Raw genomic sequence first — 21,326 nt, forward strand, 5'->3', positions numbered from 1 at the left:
GTGCACACACCAAACCCCACACAGGCATTTTGTACACACACACACACACACACACACACACACCCACCCCTTAGGGAACCTGCTTGTGGACCTTCTCCAGTACAGAGAAATGCTGGCTTGGGTTTAAAGTAAGATACAATTAACATTTTTAAAGCATTTAAGTTGAGTTTTAAAAGTGCCTGCAGAGACTTTAATAAACATTTTTATTAACGAGTTTTTAAACAAGCGCTGTAATGGCTTCTTAAAAAGAATCTCTTGCTGAATTAAAACAGTGAGTCTGATTGCTTTGATTCTGAACTCCCGGTCTTTTAACAAGGAAGTTTTTGTTGTTTTTTTTTAAGGAAGTATTTTTAATTGCCCTCTTTCCTTCCCTCTGAAACCCTGAAAGAAGTTACTCTTGAAATTTAGAAGCCAGTTATAGACGGGCCTTCCCTCCCTCACCGTGTGAGCGGCACGGCCGCTCCGCTGCGCCCCACGGCATCCCCTCCAGTCCCTCTGCGGGTGTGCGGGTCACCTGTGGGCAGCCGGGAGTGAGGGACAGGCCGCCCCCGCCGCGCCGGCCCAGGAGACCGCGGGGAGCGCGGGACACGGGGTGGGTGGGGCTGCGCCGTGCCCCGCCCCACGCGCTCCAGCCCTGGCCTCTCCCGCAGGCCGGGCCGAGATGCGGCTGCTGCTGCTGCTCGTGCTTCTGCTGCTGGCCCCGGCGCCCGGGTCCTCGGTGAGTTCGACCCTTCCCCTCCACCCCGCCCCGGGAGGACCCTGCTGGCGAGGCGGGGGCGAGGGCTTGGCCGCGGGCCGGAGCCCCCGACGGCTGGAGCACCCCCGGCAGTGGCACCATCCCCAGGAGAGGGCCAATGTCGGCGACGGGGACGGTGGGGTGGGAGGAGCGAACCCTCGGCGCCAGCTCCTTCAAAGAGGGGTGGGACCTTGAAACTTCCCGCCTGGCTTTGGGGCACAGTTTGCAGAAATGGCAACGTCCCCGCGCCCTCCCCCTTCAGAAGGTGCTGGGGGGCACTGCTAATGCTGGCAACGTCCTGTCCGGGTGGTGTATCACGGTGGAAGGAAGAGCGGGTCAGTGCTGGCACCAGCCAAGATGCAGGGCTAGGTGGCCCATCCCACCAGATGTCTGCCACCTGCCTGGGACCAAACTCAGCTGCTCCTCCATGGGGCTGTTTGGGCCTAGAGGTTTGGGGTGCCAGCCATTCCCCACTGCCTTTGGGGTTAGCATCTAGAGCAGGGCTGACCGACAGAACCTTCTGAGATGATGGAAATGTTCCACATCTGTGCTGTCCAATAAGATAACCACTCAGTTCATGTGGTTACTGAGCACATGAAATGTGGCTAATGCAGCTGAGGAACTGAATCTTATTTGATTTTGATTAATGTGAATTTAAATAGACTCATGTGGTTAGTGGCTACCGCATTAGCGCAAATTTAGAAAGTGGACGCAGGAAGCCAACTGGTGATCACAGTAGCGGTTTCATTAACAGGGGCCTGAAGGACAGGGCTCCCTGGAGAACATACCTGCGTTCTGTGGAGGTACAGAGAATCTTCTAGACCACAGGACCCATCTTTGGGGAAGGGACTGTCTGCAGAGCAGGGCTTGGTCCTGGAGGCTGCTCCTGCCAAGTTTCTCCTGCGTTGACAGGATGGAGGGCACAGATTCCATCCTGTCCCTGGAGAGCGCTCCGCAGGGGGAGACCCACAGCCCTACCCAGCCCTCTGAGGCCAGCAGGAGGACCCCTGAGAAAGGACCCAAACTGTTTGCTGCCTTGGGGAGGGCAGGGGAAATGATGCCTCAGTGGAAATGGGAGTGGAGGATGAGAAGGACTCCTCCGACCAGGGCCGAGAAGAGCAGGCAGGGATGGACGTCCGCAGTGGGCAGCGGGCACTGCTCCAGAGCCCCACGGATTCAGCATGGGCCACAGTCAGAGCAGAGAGTGGGCTACAGCCCCCTTCCTCATGTCCTCTCCACCACCTTCTGGCTTCCCCGGGTCACCTTTGCCTCCCCATGGTCCTTGTTCCCTAAGTGCCACACTCTGAGGTCCTCGGCATAGGCTTTATCCTAGTGCCTGGCTGCATGAAGCTCAGAGCTCGGTGAGGGGGGGGCATGGTGACAGTGTCAGGACACCAGGATGAAACTCGGAGCCACCTCTTAACAGCTGTGACCCTAAGCAAATCACCAGGTCTTAGATTCCTTTAATGGGGGGGCGAGGGGGGGGTAATAACACCCACCCACAGGTTGCATGCAGGTGAAGTGAGTCAAGGTATCCATAGCAACCTGGGTCCTCTTAGGTGCTCTCTCCCTTAGAGACACCTGGATAGCTGGGGCTGAAAACTCTCCACACCCCCTGCACTGTCTGGGGGAGGGTGTGGCTCAGGCTGGTTTTAGCTGGGTGCAGCCCCATGGCCCAGGCCGGTTCTAGCTGAGGCCAGGACTCCCCCACCGGGCTCCCAGAACTTCATGGGATCATTCTCAGTGCTGACAGGGGTCAGCCTGAGCAGAGTGAGTCGCTGATTAAGGAGGGATAAAGCACCAGGCCCCTTGCCGCCCCCAGCCCCAGGCTGGCAGGGGGAGGCTTCACGAGGGGGCCTTCCAGTCTCCTCGCCTCTGCCTCTGGTCCCACTCCCACCCTCACCCATGCACGTCGGGCAGCTGACCCCCTGGGAACAGTGCAGCAGGAAAGGGGGCTCCTCAGTTGCCCAGCTGGGGGTTGGAGGAGGAACTGGTGGGGTGCTGAGAGCGGCAGGAGGCAGGTGAGGACAGGCCCAGGGTGAGGGTGGACTGGAGCAGCTCATTCTGGCTTCACACCATCATGCGGCTCATCGTTTGGGTAATTATAGAAAAACAAGATGTGTCTGTGCTGCTGCTGGCTGACTGCTTTCTTTTTGTCAGAGAAACTAAAGTACAGGACAGGGCCTGGCTCTAGGATGCCTGCTTCACGGGTGCTGGGCTCGGGGGCAAGGGGATGTTTGTAAGGCCTGGTACTTAAAGGGTCCTGTATTCAGGTGAGTCCTCCCCCACCCCATCCTGATGGCACAGGGTGGCTGGGTGGCAGGGGTGCCCCTTGTTGCCTTGCCCACACCGGTAAGCCCAGCCCAGTCGCAGGCAAGGGTAGATTGGGGAGGCTCAGTCTCGTGCTTCAGGAGTGAGACTGACATCCAAACAGGACTTGATCACAGGTAATTCGTAGCCAGGCTGAGGCGGCAGGCTGAGAAAGCAGCAGTTCTTGTGGGCCGCTTCCAGAATTCTTATATTGTAGTGATGAGTCTGGAGGGGAGGTGCTTGTGGTCCCTGGAAAGTCACCCTCCAACCCCGACACTCAGTATCTTCCCCTTTAAAACAGGAACGGATCCAAGTAAATTTCAGTTTAAATTTCGTAGAGATAACACTTTTATATTCTGGTTCGCTGGTTTTTAGAAGCTTGGCGATTTTGGCCCAGTTAGAACTGAAGGGTAAATGATTTGAGGAGTGAAAGCTCAGACCTTTGGTCTGGCTGGCCCTTCCTTCTTGGTTTTGTACGTGGTTCATTGCGTGTGTGAGTTGTTCTGATTCAGGGTTCTGGTTTTATTATTAAACAAGGAAAACCTGATGTTTGGCACCGAGGCGCTAGAACAGCCCTGTGAGTAATCTGCGCGTGCGCAAACCTCCATCCTCACCCGAGATCCCGTGACGCTGCGGGTGGCTCGCGACGGGAGGAAGAGTTTGCTTTTCCATGTTAGGACTTGAATTCTTCCTCTGGAAAATGGCAGGGATTTTTTTTCCCCTAGAGATTCTTATGTCGTGATGCCCTAAAATAAAGTCCCCTTCCAGCAAACAGGACATATTTCCAGTCCACCTTTTGCCTCCTAGCAAGAAATCAAGTCCAACACCTCTCCAGCTCCTTAGGCCTCGGCTAGTGTCGGCGTTGGTTCTCCAGGTGAGGTCGGTGGGAACCTGGTGAAAGAGCAGAGGCCTGGAGTGAAGACAACCTGCTATTGTGTCCACCTGTTCCTATGTGGCTCCCTGTCTCTCTGCCTCTCTCTTCTCCATGCACTGGGGTCCGTCATGTTGTTCTGAGGAGTGAATGAGAGAATATGTGTGTAGCATGTGGGCTTCTGATGCCAGCTGCAGGGTGTCAGATCTTTCGGGTGGGAAATCTATTAGGATTATTTTCCTGTTACAGAGTCCCAAATAACAGTCCTTCCACAAGAAAGACTTGATCACTCTTTCAAATAAAAACCCAGAGGTCAGAAGTCTGGGGATGTTCTGTCTCACCACATCCTCCAGGCTCCAGATTCTTCTATCTTTGCTTCACTATGTGAAGCCTCTATTCCCAAATTACCTTATAGTTTAGAAGGCTGCTCCAACTCCAGCCATCACATCTGATTTCCAAACAGCAGGAAGGAATACAGGAGGAAGAAGAAAAAGGACAAATGCACATGAAAGCTATCTCTTAGGGACACCTTATTTTATTGCATTTGCAGATATTGCATTTTTTACAGATTGAAGGTTTGTGGTAACCCTGTGTCGAGTAAATCTATCGGTGCCATTTTTCCAACAGCATTTGCTCACTTTGTGTTTCTGTGTCACATTTTGGTAATTCTCACAATATTTCAAATTTTTCATCATTATATTTGTTAGTTATCTATGATCAGTGATCTTTGATGTTACTATTGCAAAAAGATTACGACTTTCTGAAAGTTCAGATGATGGTTAGCATTTTTTAGCAATAAAGTACTTTTTAAAAATAAATGATTTTATTTTATTTAATTTTTGGCTGTGTTGGGTCTTTGTTGCTGCGCACGGGCTTTCTCTAGATGAGGCGAGCGGGGGCTACTCTTCATGGCGGTGCGCAGGCTTCTCACTGCGGTGGCTTCTCTTGTTGCGGAGCACGGGCTCTAGGCGCACGGGCTTCATTAATTGTGGCACGGGCTCAGTAGTTGTGGCTCTCGGGCTCTAGAGCGCAGGCTCAGTAGTTGTGGTGCACAGGCTTAGTTGCTCCGCGGCATGTGGGATCTTCCTGGACCAGGAATCGAACCCGTGTCCCCTGCACTGGCAGGCGGATTCTTAACCATTGCGCCAGCAGGGCAGTCCCAAGTACTTTAAATTGAGGTACATACATTTGTTTCTGGTTTTTTTTAGACATAATGCTTAATAGATTACAGTATAATGCAAACAACTTTTATAGGCACTGGGAAATCCCCATATTTGTGTGATTTGCTTTTTCACGATATTTGTTCTATTCTGATGTTCTGGAACCAAACGTACAATATCTCTGAGGTATGCCTGTACTGGAGGCTGCTACCCAACACTTTTATGTACATCTCACTGACAAGAATTTAGTGATATAGCTGTGGTTATCTGCAGGAAATCTGGGAAATGAATTTGGGGGTGGGGACAGCCAGGTATCCAGCTAAGAGTCAAGGGTTCTCTTAATAGGAGAAGGGGAGGATGGATACTGGGGGAGTCCTGGGAGTCCCTGCCACAGATCGGCAGGATGAAACCACAGCCCCCACTCCAACACACACACACACGCACGCACGCACGCACGATTAGATTAAGTTCTTATTCTAATAGGCCAGAGCTACAAAAATATGGCGCTGCCCGTGGGCAACATTCCCCGCACAGGTGGAGCCCTACCTGCCTGATGACACGCTGTTCTTCCTGCCCTTTTGTATCTCCCTCCTGGAAGGGCATGCTCTGCTGATCCGTGGGCTTCCATTCAAGGGAATGTTCGCAGACATCTTGGTTCTCAAACCAGGCTCTTCCCAACCAGGGGATATCATGGTCGGGGAGAGATCTCTGCCCCCAGCTTGCCCACTGTACTTGGCAAGTAGGGGCGGCTGGTGGAGGTGGCATTGACGGATGAGAAGGCCGGCTCCCAGCTCCTTATGGCGACAGCTGGCCAGTTCCACAAATGAATATGTCCGGGTGCCTGGCGGTGCTGCCGTCCTGAAGGCTTGGCTCTAGGAGACAGATCTCAGGTTCCTTGCAGGGGAGGGGGTGTTTTGAGGCAGGGGGCCTCGGGGGAGCCCTGAGCACCCTGTGGGGCTCCGAGTGCTGAGTCCCGCTCCTGAGTGTCTCCTCCTGCAGGCTCCCAGGGTGAGGCGGCAGAGTGACACCTGGAGCTCCTGGGGCAGCTGGAGTCCTTGCAGCCGGACCTGTGGAGGGGGCGTCAGCTTCCGGGAGCGCCCCTGCTACTCCCAGAGGTAGGAAGGCGGGAATGGGCCAGCTTGGAAAAAGAGGGCAGGCGTGAGGGAGCAGCTGGGTCTTGGGCTAGGTTTCCCCGGCCAGTGCCAGGCCACAGGGGCAGGACCTACGACGCAATGGATTTGTGCTGGGAGCAGCGTTAGTGGAGAATTTGAAATTGAGTCATTTCCACGTACTTACACTCTGACTGCAACAACCTTATTTCAGGGGGCTGGAGCCATTCCTGCTTCATCCACCCCGAGTCTCTAGCTCCTCATGCAGTGCCTGGCAGGCGCAGTGAATTCTTGTTGAATTAATGAATAATCTTCAACAGTTTAACCTGTGTGGTTTCTCTACTGTCAGCCTCTTTGTCAAATATAGATGTTTTTCACTCTAAGTGACTTATTAAGCACCTGCTCTGTGCTCTGCACTCTGATAGGTACTATAGGGTGCAAAAGAAGGGGTGATGACACCCTGCCTGTCAGTGGGTTTAACTGTTCCTGAAAACTTTGCGTGAAGAGGGAGAGAGATAAGATATTATTCTAAGTGCCTTATCCTCATTTACTCGTTAAATGCCAGAATAACCTACCAAGTGGGTAGGTATTACATCTTATTATGTCTCCAAGGGCAGAATTTGAGGCTTCTCTGGGAGTTTGCTTTAAGAGGCAGAGTGGCCCCAAGTTAGACAAACTCCAGGGTAGTTAGACTTCTGGGTCTGGCTTCTCCCAGGTATAAACAAGAGGGCTGATTAAACCTACCTAAAGGGATTTATGTATGCGGCCATCCCCCTCCTCTCCTTGCCACCCCTCGGGCCCAGTGGTGCCCACCAGGTGGCGCCACCGAAGCTGCGGGGCCTGCAGGGGAGCCCCAGGAGGGGGCGGGGTGTTAGGTCATGGGGGTTCGGGTCTTCCCAGCGCTCTCGCCCTGCAGGAGAGATGGGGGCTTCGGCTGCGTGGGCCCCTCCCGGAGCCACCGCTCTTGCCGCCCCGAGGTAAGCTAAAGCCCCTGGGGGTGGGGGACAGCTTCCCGGACGCCCTGCTCGGCTGACATCCTAGCCCTGGGGGGCCCTCCTGTCGGTGCACAGCAACCCCTTCCTCACCCCCCCTGAAATGATAGCTTCGCCTGGGCAGCCCAAGGCCCCTAGAGCGGGCGCATGGGAGTCCTGGGGGCCCGACTCCGCTTCCCCGAAGCTACAGCGGGGGTTGGGGGGACAGGACCCCACCTCCCCGGGGCTAACCGGGCGGCAGACCCCAGTGGTGGACCCACGAGCCCCTTCCCTTGTCCGCTCCGCCCCGCAGAGCTGCCCCGACGGCGCACGCGACTTCAGGGCGGAGCAGTGCGCCGAGTTCGACGGCCAGGAGTTCCAGGGGCGGCGGTACAAGTGGCTGCCCTACTACGGCGGTAAGTGCGTGTGTCCCTCCGACTGCTGCCCCACCCTGCGTTGCCCTATGCTGGGCCCCATCTTTGGGGGATCTCTTTGCTACACTGACTGCATTTCGCAGTTCTCATTACCATAGTATAGACACGTTGTCGAATACATTTAAAGAAAAACCTATAGTACCCCCAGCAGGGCACAACAGTGGTGGTCGTTTTGAGGTTTTTCCATCCTTTTCCCCTCCATATATACGTTTTCAAACAAAGCCTTGGCCAAGCCTCTGCCGTTTTGAGCCTTCTTTAGTTTGGCCTGCTCCCGAAGCATTCCTCACGTGGCAGGAGGCATGGTGGGGGGCCGGGCGGGGGTGGGGTGCGAGGTGGGGAGTGGAGTCTGTGCCGGAGTTTGGGCAAACTGCGGGCTGGGCTGCAGGGGGCTTGGTGTAGCAAGAGCTCATTTACTCAGAGTCTCTGAGGCTGGAGCCCGGCTCTGGGTACCTTTGAGGAAGATGTAGGTCATTAATTTTTAGAGCAATACAGTTCAAGAAAACAAACAAAAAACGCTAACGTGTGTACTTAAAACATTTTAGATGAGTCAGACCATATACCTTAGGATAATCCTTCTGAGTAGTAGTTTTCACTGCTCACTGTGAATGACTCCTGGAAACTCTGTGGCACTCTGGATTCCAAATCAGTAAACATATCCTGTGTGTGCTCTGGGGTGGGGAAGGGGTCTTGGCCAGAGGGGGGCGGCCCCAGTGGGGTAGTTTGCATTCATTGCTCCTCCCGGATCCTAAGGTGAGGGTATGTTGAAAATAATTTAAATATATATGTTATAGAAAAATTAGAACACAGAGGAAAGGTTAAAAAGGGTTGTTGAGGGATGCCTTCTTTGTGGTGGAGGTGATTACAATCCTATTAGCACTTCTGGGCTGTTTAAACAATGTGTATATAATATTTAGATAAATATAAAAATTGAAAAAAGAAAAAAACCTTAACCCTATCTCTTTCAAAGGATCCCGGCTAGCATTTCATGCTAGCCCTTTTCACATTATTCTCTCTCTGTTTACATATTTATAGTTATTGCATAGTATCACTTTGCACTCTGTTATAAGCATCTTCCCACATTACTGTCTAGTCTTCATAATCATAGTTTTTAATAGCACAGTCAACACGCGTAATAGTCTAGTGATAGATAATAGAGTAGCTGATTGTTAAAACTTGGACTATTATAAATAATAAGGCTGAGATAGACCTCTTCAAATGTCTAGCTCTTTCCTTATTCTGGGATTTTTCTTCGACTTGATTCCCAGGGATTCCCAGAGATGCAGCAGTTTCGGGGAGAGCATCCCTTCTCCCTGGGTTGGGGGTGGGATTCTGAGCCACTGGGAGTATGTATGGCGCTGTAGGCCCCTCCCAATCGTGGGCCCGCATGCTTCTGGCCCCTGCCCACACTTCGCTGTTGCTAGGACAGGCCTTGAACCTCACTCAGCCTCTCAGCTTTCCCCTCTTGCTCGCCGCAGCCCCAAACAAATGTGAACTGAACTGCATTCCCAAGGGGGAGAGCTTCTACTACAAGCACAGGGAGGCCGTCATAGACGGGACACCCTGCGAGCCTGGCAAACGGGACATCTGCGTGGATGGCAGCTGCCGGGTGAGTCATGCCCCCACCCCCACCAGATGGCTTGGGGCCTGTTGCAGACGTCGCCCAGCCCCGCACCAGCAGGCCAGGGGCTCTCGTGACTTTGACGTCTTCTCAAGACTAGTTTCTAAGGTGCCTTGCATCGCAGATGCCCTGTGACCCTCTTACCTTTGCCCTTTGAAAACTCTAGCCCCACAGTAAGAGGAACCCTCTGGGTGGCACCGTGAATGCTGAGGCTACCACCTCTTCCGGGTAATTTTGTTTCCATGCTGCTCTTCACAGCTGCTCACAATTATACTAAATGAACCTCTCTTCCATTATTCTTAATTCTTTCCATTCCCCTCTCCCACCCTGGATTTCCTCCTATTTTCAGATACTTGAAGATAATGTCCCTATAGCCTTCTCTCCTGTATCCTCAAATCTTCCAGACATAAATATTTTAATACATTCGCCAGTGTATTTCTTTTTTTTTAAAATTTATTTATTTAATTTATTTGTTTTGGGCTGTGTTGGGTCTTTGTTGCTGCGCGTGGGCTTTCTCTAGCTGTGGTGAGCGGGGGCTACTCTTTGTTGAGGTGCATAGGCTTCTGATTGCAGTGGCTTCTCTTGTGGAGCATGGGATCTAGGTGCACGGGCTTCAGTAGTTGTGGCACGTGGGCTCAGTAGTTGTGGCTCACGGGCAAGTAATAGAAACCCAACTAAAACTGACTTAAGAAAAAAATGCCATTGAGGGAGGGGATGGCTGCCTGCAGGTGCTTGAATGATGATGCTGGAAACATCTCTCTCCTTGTCTCTTGGGTCAGCTTAGGGGCAGACAGGTTCTTCTGATGAGGTGTGAAGATGGCCCAGCAGCCCAGGCTTCAGTTGTCCCAGCCTGGCAACCCCCTGGGACAGGGCGCCCTGTTCCCAGGAGTTCCAACGACCTGGGGTTGCCTTTGGCTTGTCCTGGCCTGGGGCTCCCCCTGTGAGCTTTGAGCAAGGCATACAACCCGCTGATTGGCCCAAAGCCACTGTTGGGGAACTGTATGCAAAGTCTGTGGGAGAGACGTGGCTCCCACAAAGGAAGGAAAATGAGATGCTGTTGCCAGAGAAGGGGACACGGGTGCCGAGTAGGCAGAAGAGGTGGATTGTCAGCCACAGGCCAGATTCAAGGTTTACTCGGCCCCCATGGCTAGTGAATGGACTGCGCCTTCTGGACCTGGCTCCGCGGCCAGGGTTCAAGTCCTGGTGTGGCCGTGACTCACTCTGGTCTCTCCCATCTCCCCTCATCTCTGCCTGGCAGGTTGTCGGCTGTGACCACAACCTGGACTCGTCGAAGCAGGAGGACAAGTGTCTGCAGTGTGGTGGTGATGGCACGACCTGCTACCCCGTCACAGGTGTCTTTGATGCCAATGACCTCAGCAGAGGTGGGGCTCCTCCCGGGGTCCACAGACAGTTGAGACAAGGGTCTGTTACCTGCTCCTTCCTGGCCTGTCTCCCTCACTGGCTGAGTTGCTCTCATGGCACTTAGAGGGTCTGATCTGGCACTCAGGTCATGAAAGGCCTGAGGTCACGCCTCAGGGTGGAGGCCAAACCCTTGTCCAGGAGCCTGTGGGCTCACACTGGGATCTCTGCCCCCTTATCCAGTAGCCACCTGGATGCCTCCTCATCCTTTCCCCCACTGTCCGCATCTGCCCCCTCCCTTCCCGGTCAGTATGGGTGCTGGAGCCTGCCTGCCCCTCCGGGCTTTGTAAGGCTGTCTGCTCCTTCAGGAGCACTCTTTCCCAAGCACCCGGCCCTGCCTGTGTCCTACTTGCCCTTCCCTGACCCCACCTGTGCCACCGGGCACTTAGCATCCTCAGGGCCAACTCCTCCCTGTGGCCGAGTGGTCCCGGAGCATCTCTGTCCCCTCAGGCTACAACCAGATCTTCATAGTTCCCGTGGGGGCCACCAGCATCCGCATTGAGGAGGCGGCCGCCAGCAGGAATTTCCTGGGTGAGGAAAGTTTAGGGTCTGGGGCAGGGGGGTGGGTCCTGCCAGGGCAGGGGGGCGGGTCCTGCCAGGGCAGGGGGGCGGGTCCTGCCAGGGCAGCTGACCTGGGTGCTCGCCCCGCCCAGCGGTGAAGAGCATCCGTGGTGAATACTACCTCAACGGGCACTGGACCATCGAGGGCGCCCGGGCCCTACCTGTGGCCAGCACTGTCCTGCACTATGAGCGGGGAGCTGAGGGGGACCTGGCGCCCGAGCGGCTCCACGCCCGTGGTCCCACCTCAGAGCCCCTGATCGTCGAGGTGAGCGGAGCTGGCGGGAGAGGGGGGCGGCCGGCAGGAGGGCTGCGGGCTGGGCGGGCGCGGCCCCCTGGCATCAGGCCTCAGTGGGGACCCTCCTGCACAGCTCATCAGCCAGGAGCCCAACCCTGGCGTGCGCTTCGAGTACCACCTGCCCCTGAGTGCCCCCCGGCCCGGCTTCAGCTGGAGCCACGGCTCGTGGGGCGACTGCAGCGCCACGTGTGGCGGAGGTGAGGGCAGGGCCCCGGTCAGGGGGCGTGGCTGCACGTGGGGCTTGGCTCTCTCCTCCAGGCGCTCCAGCTGTGGGTGCGAGGTGGACAGGTAGAGGAGACAACCTCACGTCATGGGGGTCACCTGGGGGAAACCCAGAGATCAGGGGACTTGAGGAAGGGCCCCCGCCCAACCTAAGAGAACCAGAGGGCTTCCCTGAGGCAGTGGCATCTCACAGGAGACAGTATTCCATTGGCAGTGGAGGCTGGGCCTGGAGCTAATGGTCAGGTGTCAGAGCAGGGCTCCGTCGCCCACAGATACAACTCTCTGAGCCTCAGTTTCCTCATCCGTAAATTGGGGATGGTGATGGCAGCCTACCCCAGGGGGTCATTTGAGACTTAATCAAGGTGACGCTTGGGATGTGTCCGGAAGGGTGCCTGGCCTAGAGAATGCATTTGGCGAGTCTGGACTGACTGGCTGCCTGCTACGGCCGGGCCTCTGCAGGTCAGCAGACCCGCCCGGTGTTCTGCACCATCGACAATGAGGTCTACCCCGAACACCTGTGCCAGCACCGGCCGCGGCCGGCTGACCGCCGCCCCTGCAGCCCTCAGTCCTGCCCACACACCAAGCGGTGAGGCCCTGCCGGTCCCCTCTGCCGCTGCGGGACCCAAGCTCTTGGGTGGGAAAGGAGTGGGGTCCCGCAGCCGCTTTAGGTGTTGAGCAAAGAAAGAGGTTGGGGGGCTCCTCAGAGCTGTGGCCAGAGGGGGAGGAGCCAGCTGTCAGCGGGGTGGGGGCAGTGGGGGGGTCCTGAGCATGAGACCCCGGGCTATTCCGTCCGCCCTCGTGAGCCCACACAGTGCCCAGAATGTCCAGGCTGGTGGTGGAAGGGTTGGGAGGGTTGGGGGGGTATCAGAGGCCCCGTTTGAGCTGGCAGGGGACTTGGCAGATGCCAAGGAGTGGGCCAGGGCTCCGTCCAAGGGGCCTGAGGGCATCGGCAGTGCCTGTGTTTGTGCACAAGGGACCTCTTACCTGCACCGGCCCAGAGCATGGCCCCTCGCTGGGGCCCAGCGTGTGTGCAGGAAAAGGTGCTCCTGGGCCACAGGCTCCCCGCAGGGCTGTGCAGTCCTTCCTCCCTGTGGCCTTGGTGGCAGCTGGTCTCTTGGGATGGTGGTGGGCGTGGCTTTGCATGTGGGCTGGCCCTTTCTTCTAGGTCCTTGGGCCCCACGGCCAGGAAGGGCCACTCCCCACTTGGGTGAGCACAGCCCCTTCGGGAGATGCCCCCCACTAAGTTCAGACCCAGAGGGGATGGAGTCTGGCTGGGGGTGATGGCTGACCTGGGAGAAGGAGGAAGGGGGACGCAGGTGAGGACAGGAACGCTGAGAGGGAGGCAGCCAGACTCCGTGTTTATAGGGACCAGTGCACAGTGGTGGGAATGGGTGAGCAGGGCCGGACCTTGGCCTTTGCGCAGGGCTCTTTGGCCCGCACCTGTACGGCCTGATGCCCAGAGAATGGGCCGGGGGGGTCCCCCCTCCACTCCTGTGCCCCCTCGGGCCTGGACCTTGGCCCCTGCTGCAGGGCCATCCTCACCGCCCGCCTGCTCCCTGCCAGCTGGAAGACGGGGCCCTGGACGCCCTGCTCGGCCTCCTGTCTGGGCGGCTCCCAGTCCCGCACCGTCTACTGTGTCTCGTCTGATGGCGCCGGCGTCCAGGAGGCTGCTGAGGACGCCGAGTGTGCGGCCCTGCCTGAGAAGCCCCCTGCCACGCAGGCCTGCAACCTGCAGCGCTGCACAGCCTGGAGCGCGGAGCCCTGGGGCGAGGTGAGGGCCGGGCCTGACTAGGAGGGGCGGAAGTCAGGAGCTGGGTCTTGGGCCTGGGCCGCAGCAGGGCAGGGCTGGGAGGCTCGTCCTCCGCCCCAGGCAAGCAGATCCTGGGAGTAAAGTGACCTGCCACATGGTCTTGGAAGCTGTGGCCAAGGCTGGGACGAGGAGCGGGGGCTTGGACTCCTGCTCCCGTGTTCTTCCTCCTTCTCTAGGGTCCCAGGCTGGGTGGGGAAGAAGAAGCCGGGCACATTGTCTGGGGGCCAGGGAGAAACAGGGGCTGCTGGTCACTGCTTCTGGCACCTACCTATGTTGCAGTTGCAAATGAAGGAATGTGGAAAACGCACCTCAGCTGGGTATCTGCAGCCATGGTTCAGGCTGTTTAACCGCAGGAGGATGACTCAGTCTCTCTGGGCCTGGGAACTGGACATGGGGCAGTAGGGTGCTGTCTGCCCTCCGTGCCAGGCTGGTGGGCCTCCAGCTGGGCGAGGACCAGCTCGTGCTGACAGCCCGGTCCTTACAGTGCTCTGTCAGCTGTGGCGCCGGGGTCCGGAGGCGGACCGTCACCTGCCGGGGTGACGAGGGGTCTCTGCTCCACACCACAGCGTGCTCCTTGGAGGACCGTCCCCCCCTCACTGAGCCCTGTATGCATAACAGCTGTCCCCCCCTCAGTGACCAGGCCTGGCACGTAGGCGCCTGGGGTCTAGTGAGTACTTACCCCCGCCCATACCTGCTGCCCAATCCCAGTCCCTTGGGTCTCTGACCGGAGGCTGCACATGTGCCTGTCCTTGGGTCTGACACGCAGTACCAGGCACCTTCCTCCTTCCGCCTGCCTTATAGGTACCCCCCACCCAGTCTCAGGGTCTCTCTCCCTTTGCGGGCTTGTTTTCTCTTCCCACTCCCACCCCGGGGGGCCCCAGTGCTCCAAGAGCTGCAACTCAGGCACTCGGAGGCGCCAGGTGGTCTGCACCATTGGCCCGCCCGGCCACTGCGGGAGCCTGCAGCCATCCAGGCCTGCGGATGTGGAGCCCTGTAACACGCAGCCCTGCCATCTTCCTCCAGGTAAGGACAGGAGGGGCAGCTGGTACCTGGCCCAACCTCCTTCCCTGCTATCAACCTGGGCAGCCCTTCCTGCCGCTGGGCCTTTGCCTGTGCTGTCAGCCACCTGGAACGCTCTCACACATCACTGTGTGTGAAGCCTTTGCCACCCACAAAGTCCGGCTCTAGACAGCCTCACCCGGCAGCCCTGTTTCCCGCCTCGGAAGTAACATCCCTTACCCCACCCCCAAAGCTCACTGTAACTGCTGTCACTCTTAGGTTGGTTTCCTGGTGCTGCAGTGGTTGTACATGGCTTGTAGGCCTACTAGCTGTAAGCTTCTTGAGAGCCAGGTCCCCTTCCTTCTTTCTGTTTATACCCCTGCAGAACTCAGCTAGAGCGTGCTAGGTACTCAGTAATTGTTGAATGACTGGGTGACTGAGTGCAGAGAGGGAGGCGGTCCAGGAAGGATTGTCCTCGTGTATTGCCTCTGGCTTCCCGCCTCCCCTCACCCCCGTCCCCACTGGGAAGGAAGGTGTCCCAGTCGTGAGGAGCTGCAGGACAAAGGGCACAGAGGCCAGCAACTTACTTGGTGTGAGGAAGTGTTACTGAGGGAAGGCGTGGGTTGGCGCTGAGCTGGGGGGTGGGTGGCCGGCCTCTTGATACTGCAGAGAGGCGTTTGGCCCTGATGTGCCAATGATGGGGGAATGGTTGGGTTCCAGTGGAGGCACGTGGCAAGGTGGCTAAGAGCCAGTGGCCTGGAGTCAACAGCTAACCTGGATTCAAATCTCCACTCCACTGCTGACCAGCCGTGTGGCCCTGGGCAACTGCCCCTCCTCTCTGATGCTCGGTTTGCCCATCCGTACAGTGGGGTTAATAAGACTGACTTTCCAGGCTCGTGATGATCGCTTGGCACAGTGCCTGAATACACAGTACTCCACAAGCAAAGAGTGGGTGGCAGTGGCCTGAGGCCCTGGGGGACCCTGGGCCGGGCTCCTGGGGCTCCTTTGCCTGGGCCTGGCCCTTGGGGTGCACAAGCAGGAGGCTTCTCGGGCTCTAACAAGTCCAGCTCCCTGGAGCCACTCGGTGTCCCAGGACCCTGGATGCCTTCCTGGAAGAGGCTGTCCTGAACTTGCCCCAGAGAGGCATTCACATAGGTCGAAAGGAGGGAAACAGAAAGAGAACTTCAGGCCAGGCTGAGTTGTAAAAGAAATAACCTTCATTGCTGTTTTCGTAATTATAAAAATAATTATGTTCATTGTGGAAAATTTGGAGAATTTAGAAAATTAGTATATAGCGAGAAACTTAAATTACCCTTGATCCCATCCATTGTTGGGATAAATCTTTAGGGAACTTCCTTGTAACGTATGTGTGATTTTGTACCTCCTCTTTCCCCTTAATGACATTTGGTGTGTGAACATTTTCATCTTGTGATTTCTAGGGGCTCCACAGAAGTCCATGATGGGTATGAATTTAGAATTTAGGTGGTTCCTGCTGTTTTGGGTACTGTAACTAGTGCTGTAGTGCTTACTGGCAAGTGCCCGGGAGGAGGGGCCGAGGGTGCAAAGAGGCGGCCCCCTGAGGGGTGGGCTTCTGAGCGGACGCACCGGACAGCTCTGCTTCCCCGTCTTTTCTAGACTCTTGAGCAGTGCTCGCCAATAGAAATAGAAGGCAAGTCCCACATGTCATTTAAAATTTTCTAAGAACCACATTTTATTTATTATTTTTAAGGTTTATTATATATATATTATTTATTATATTTATTTATTTATTTATTTATTTTTGGCTGCATCAGGTCTTAGTTGTGGCATGCGGGATCTCCATCGAGGCACGTGGGATCTTGCAGCGCGCAGGCTTCTCTCTAGTTGTGGCGTGGGGGTTTTCTCTTCTCTAGTTGTGGCGCATGGGCTCCAGGGTGTGTGGGCTCTGTAGTTTGCAGCAGGCAGGCTCTCTAGTTGAGGCATGCGAGCTCAGTGGTTGTGGCGCGCGGGCCCAGTTGCCCTGCGGCACGTGGGATCCTGGTTCCCCGACCAGGGATCGAACCCACGGTGCTAAAATTTCACTGGTGTCGTCGATCTCAATTTAGATGTCATGAAACGTACATTTGAGAAAGCAGATTCACATCCCCAAGTTGTTCCAGACATACTGAAGCGTTTTTCAATAAATGAATCAAGTATCAGTGTTTAAATTTAAAATTAATTCTAGTTCGGTAAAATTTAAAACTCACTTTCTCAGTCCCTCAGGCCACATTTCAAGTGCTCAGTAACTGTGAGACCAGTAGGGGCCCAGGACCGGCCCTCGGCGCAGGGTATGGGGGTGAAGACAGGTCTGTCCAGGGCAGGTGCTCTTCGGGCTGGGGCGATGCTGAGGGCCTCAGGCCTCTGGCTACCGATTAAATTTGTCTAATAGGCCCAGGGGAGCCACTGAAAGTTTTGGAGCTAGAAGTGACACCATGAAAGATGTTTAGGACAGATTTGGCACCTGCCTGAGTGTCAGGCCAAAGTGGAGAGAGTTGAGAAGCAGCAGCCAGGTGGGGAGCAGGGTGCAGAAATCCAAGCTCTTAGAGAGAATGATGGGAATGGAGAGGCCGGCGCTGGCCCAGCAGAGCCTCATCCCCTGCGGGTGTGGGTGTGGGAAGGGGCCCTGGACTCCAAGTTAAGCCTGAAAAGGTGGCAGAGAAGAGTCACAGGAGGGGAAGCCAGAGGCAGGGTGAGCTTGGCAGAAAGCTGCCTTTCAGGCAACGGAGCAATAGCAGGAATTCCGAGGTTGGCTGGGGACTGTGAACGCAGGGCCGAATGTGGGTAGGAGACCAGAACAGGGGAGAGAACTGGAATCAGCCTTGTCCGAGGTTTTGGCCCAGGTGAGATAGGTAATAAAATGAAAACAAAGGGCTTCCCTGGTGGCGCAGTGGTTGCGCGTCCGCCTGCCGATGCAGGGGAACCAGGTTCGCGCCCCGGTCTGGGAGGATCCCACGTGCCGCGGAGCGGCTGGGCCCGTGAGCCATGGCCGCTGAGCCTGCGCGTCCGGAGCCTGTGCTCCGCAACGGGAGAGGCCACGGCAGAGGGAGGCCCGCGTACCACACACACAAAAAAATGAAAACAAAGATTTTACCGCTTCTCTACTGGAATCTTCCAACCCTAAATTATTATTTTTTAAATATTCCCTGGAGACTGGCAAGATGTCCACGTGAGAATGGGATTTTCACTTATTTTATTTTTTATAACTTTGTTCCACTATGTAGTAATATGTTTATTGTGGAAAATTTGAAAAACTAACAAATAGGAGGAGGGGACCCCCCCACCTCTGCCTCGCAAAACACACACACAAAGCACTCAGAAACTTTCACCGTGAGCATTTTTGTTTTTTGGTTTTTTGAATTTATTTTATTCAAGTATAGTTGATTTACGATGTTGTGTTAGTTTCTGCTGTGCAGCAAAGTGATTCAGTTTTATTTTTTGAAAGCTTTATTTATCATTTATTTTTTATTTTTATTTTTGGCTGCGTTGGGTCTTAGTTGTGGCACGCGGGATCTTCGTTGAGTCATGCGGATCTTTCGTTGTGGCGCCTGGGCTTCTCTAGTTGTGGCATGGGTTCCAGAGTACGTGGGCTCTGTGGCTTGTGGCATGCAGGCTCTAGCTGAGGCGCGCGAGCTCAGTAGTTGTGGCACGTGGGCTTAGTTGCCCCGTGGCATGTGGGATCCCAGTTCCCTGACCAGGGATCAAAACCGCATCCCCTGCATTGTAAGGCAGATTCTTTACCACTAGACCAGCAGGGAAGTCTCCAGTTTTATATATATATATATATGTACGTGTATAAGTATATATGTTCTTTTCCATTATGTTTTATCCCAGGATATTGTATATAGTTCCCTGTGCTATACAGTAGGACCTTGTTGTTTATCCATCCTATATGTAATAGTTTGCATCTGCTAAGCCCAAACTCCCCATCTATCCCTCTGCCACCCCCCTCCCCCTTGGCAGCCACAGGTCTGTCCTCTGTGTCTGTGAGTCTGTTTCACAGTCACTGTGAGCATTTTGGGGGTGTCCTGCTAGTATTCTTTTGGGTATCATTTTTAAAAATTCCTATTATCCTAATTTTATCTACTCAGCCTTTTGCCTTTTTCTCTAATATTTTGTGATGAAAATCTTTTTAAGAACTTAATATTGAGGTGTTTAAACATCCTACAGTGTAGAATTCACCCATGCTAATGGTACAGTTCGTGATTTTTAGTAAGTTTACTAAGCTGGACAAGAGACAGAAATTTGGATCACACAGGAAAGTTGAAGAGCTGTGTGGTGAGCAGCCACGTGCCCACCATCAAGTTCACAATTAATATTTTGTTGTAATTACTTTTTCATCATCTGCTCTCTATCCCTTCATCTATTAATCCAATTGTTTTTAATATGGAATTTTTTTTTTTTTTTTTTTTTTTTTTTTGTGGCATGCGGGCCTCCCTCTGTTGCGGCCTCTCCCGTTGCGGAGCACAGGCTCCGGACGCGCAGGCTCATCGGCCATGGCTCACGGGCCCAGCCGCTCCGCGGCACGTGGGATCTTCCCAGACCGGGGCGCGAACCCGGTTCCCCTGCATCGGCAGGCGGACGCGCAACCACTGCGCCACCAGGGAAGCCCTGGAATTTTTTTAATTGACGTGAAAATCAATAACACAGTTAACCACTTTAAAGTATACAGTGTGCTGTTTTTATTTATTTATTTATTTTTGGCTGCACTGGGTCTTCGTTGCTGTGCACGGGCTTTCTCTAGTTGAGGCGAGCGGGGGCTACTCTTCGTTGTGGTGCGCGGGCTTCTCATTGCGTTGGCTTCTCTTGTTGCGGAGCACGGGATCTAGGCACATGGGCTCAGTAGTTGTGGCTCGCTGGCTCTAGAGCGCAGGCTCAGTAGTTGTGGCGCACGGGCTTAGTCGCTCCGCGACATGTGGAATCTTCCCGGACCAGGGCTTGAACCCGTGTCCCCTGCACTGGCAGGCGGATTCTTAACCACTGCGCCACCAGGGAAGTCCAGATAGACAGTGTGCTCTTATTTGTTGTGTTCATAATGTTGTACAACGACCAACTCTCTAGGTTCAAAAATTTTCATCACCCCGTATGAGCACCCTGTACCCATCAAGTAATCACTCCCCATTAACCCTAGTCTCCTTCCCTGGTCCCCTGATCTGCTCTCTGTCTCTATGGATTTGCCAATTCCAGATATATCAGATAAAAGGAAGAGCAGACCTTTTGCATCTAGCTTCTTTCACTTAGCAAAATGTTTTTGAGGTTCATCCAAGTTGTGGCATATACATCAGCACTTCATTCCTTTTTACGGCTAAATCACATTCAATTATATGGATGTACCCAATTTGTTTATCCATTTGTCTGTTGCTGGATATTTGTGTTGTTTTCACCTTTTGGCCATAATGAATAATGCTGCTATGAACATATTCATGTAGGAGTTTCTGTGTGGGTGTGTATATTCAATTCCCTTGCGTAGATATTTAGAAGTGGAATTGCTGGGCTATATGGTAACACCGTTTAACTTTTTGAGGAACTGCCAGGCTGTTTCCACAGTGTTGCACCATTTTACATTCCCACCAACAGTGCATGGGTTTCCAGTTTGTCCACATCCTCGCCGACACTTGTTATTTCAGTCTTTTTTGCTTAGAGTCATCCTAGTGCATGTGAAATGGTGTCTCCTTATGGCTCTGATTTGCGTTTCGTTAATGACTGATGATGTAGATCATCTTTTCATGTGCTTGTTGGCCATCTGTGTGTCTTCTTTGGAGGAGCATATGTTCAAGTTCCTTTCGCATTTTAAAATTGGATTGTTAATCTTTTCATCAGTCCAATTAAAAATGTTGGTGTATCATTTTTTGTTTTATGTCATTGGGATCAGACATAAACGCTAATTTTACATGTGGCTTTTCCTTTTGCTCAACACGTAACATGAGCATTTTCTATGCAATTAAAGACTCTCTTGAAACCTGGGAAGGGTGTTTACAAAAACACAAGTCTGCTCCTTTTTCCTTCTACTGTCCTGGGTTCCCCAGGTCCTGCCTGAGTAGTGGGGTGGGAGCAGATGTTGGTGGGGGTGGCCTTCGCTCTGCACCCTGACTGCCCCGGCTCCTTGCAGAAGCCCCCAGCATGCAGGACATGCACACCAGCCCCAGGAACCCGTGGATCTCTCTGGGCCCGCGGGAGGCCCCCGCCTCAGGTGAGAAGCTCAGTGGAAGCCCCCAGCCCCGGGCCCTTGAGGTGGAGGTTGAGGGTGGCGGCAGGTGGTTTGCGGGGATGGGGAGAGGTGGGTCTGATGTGGACACGGAGGGTGAGGAGCCAGGTGGAGACGTCACATGACCTTTGCTTCCTCTTCTTTCTAGATTTCAGAGACCAGTGGTGGGCACCCCAGGAGCAACCCTCAGCTCGGGGTAACCCCAGAGGCGACCAGAGCCCACACCTGCCAGCCCCGGGCCCAACCCCATCTCTGTGGCACTCCTCACACCAGCAGCCCCTGCGGTCTGGCTTGGGGCCCCGTGACTGCAGACACAGCCCCCATGGGTGCTGCCCCGATGGCCACACTGCGTCTCTTGGGCCGCAGTGGCAAGGCTGCCCGGGGGCCTCATGTCAGCAGAGCAGGTGGGTGCCTCTTCCTTCTCCCCAGGTTGAAGAGGGAAGGTGTGTGTTCAGGGGGTGTGTCCGATGCACGGGCAGTGTCTCTGCTCAGAGAGGGCGTGGGGTGGCTTAGCAGAGCTCCAGGCTGAGCTGCCCTGGTAGCGCAAAACCGAGGGCTTGGCTTCCTCTCGCTGAGCTCCCTAACATGCCG

The 21,326-nt window shown here is 54.6% G+C and overlaps 1 protein-coding gene across 1 annotated transcript in view; it reads left to right on the plus strand.

The window, feature by feature from the left end:
- Positions 1-640: 640 nt before the first annotated feature.
- PAPLN (papilin, proteoglycan like sulfated glycoprotein) overlaps positions 641-21,326 on the plus strand; it is a 34,800-nt gene continuing 14,114 nt past the window's right edge. The window contains exons 1-15 of the mRNA XM_028496127.2: positions 641-718; positions 6,077-6,192; positions 7,103-7,163; positions 7,471-7,573; positions 9,067-9,197; positions 10,468-10,591; positions 11,079-11,159; positions 11,282-11,454; positions 11,558-11,681; positions 12,166-12,292; positions 13,270-13,477; positions 14,001-14,183; positions 14,398-14,539; positions 20,640-20,720; positions 20,884-21,139. Coding sequence (XP_028351928.1) covers positions 662-718; positions 6,077-6,192; positions 7,103-7,163; positions 7,471-7,573; positions 9,067-9,197; positions 10,468-10,591; positions 11,079-11,159; positions 11,282-11,454; positions 11,558-11,681; positions 12,166-12,292; positions 13,270-13,477; positions 14,001-14,183; positions 14,398-14,539; positions 20,640-20,720; positions 20,884-21,139 — 1,967 coding nt within the window. The 5' untranslated portion in view covers positions 641-661. The remainder of the gene's footprint in view (positions 719-6,076; positions 6,193-7,102; positions 7,164-7,470; positions 7,574-9,066; positions 9,198-10,467; positions 10,592-11,078; positions 11,160-11,281; positions 11,455-11,557; positions 11,682-12,165; positions 12,293-13,269; positions 13,478-14,000; positions 14,184-14,397; positions 14,540-20,639; positions 20,721-20,883; positions 21,140-21,326) is intronic.

This window comes from Physeter macrocephalus, chromosome 11 (genome assembly GCF_002837175.3).
Source record: "Physeter macrocephalus isolate SW-GA chromosome 11, ASM283717v5, whole genome shotgun sequence".
NCBI classification, from domain to species: Eukaryota; Metazoa; Chordata; class Mammalia; order Artiodactyla; family Physeteridae; genus Physeter; species Physeter macrocephalus.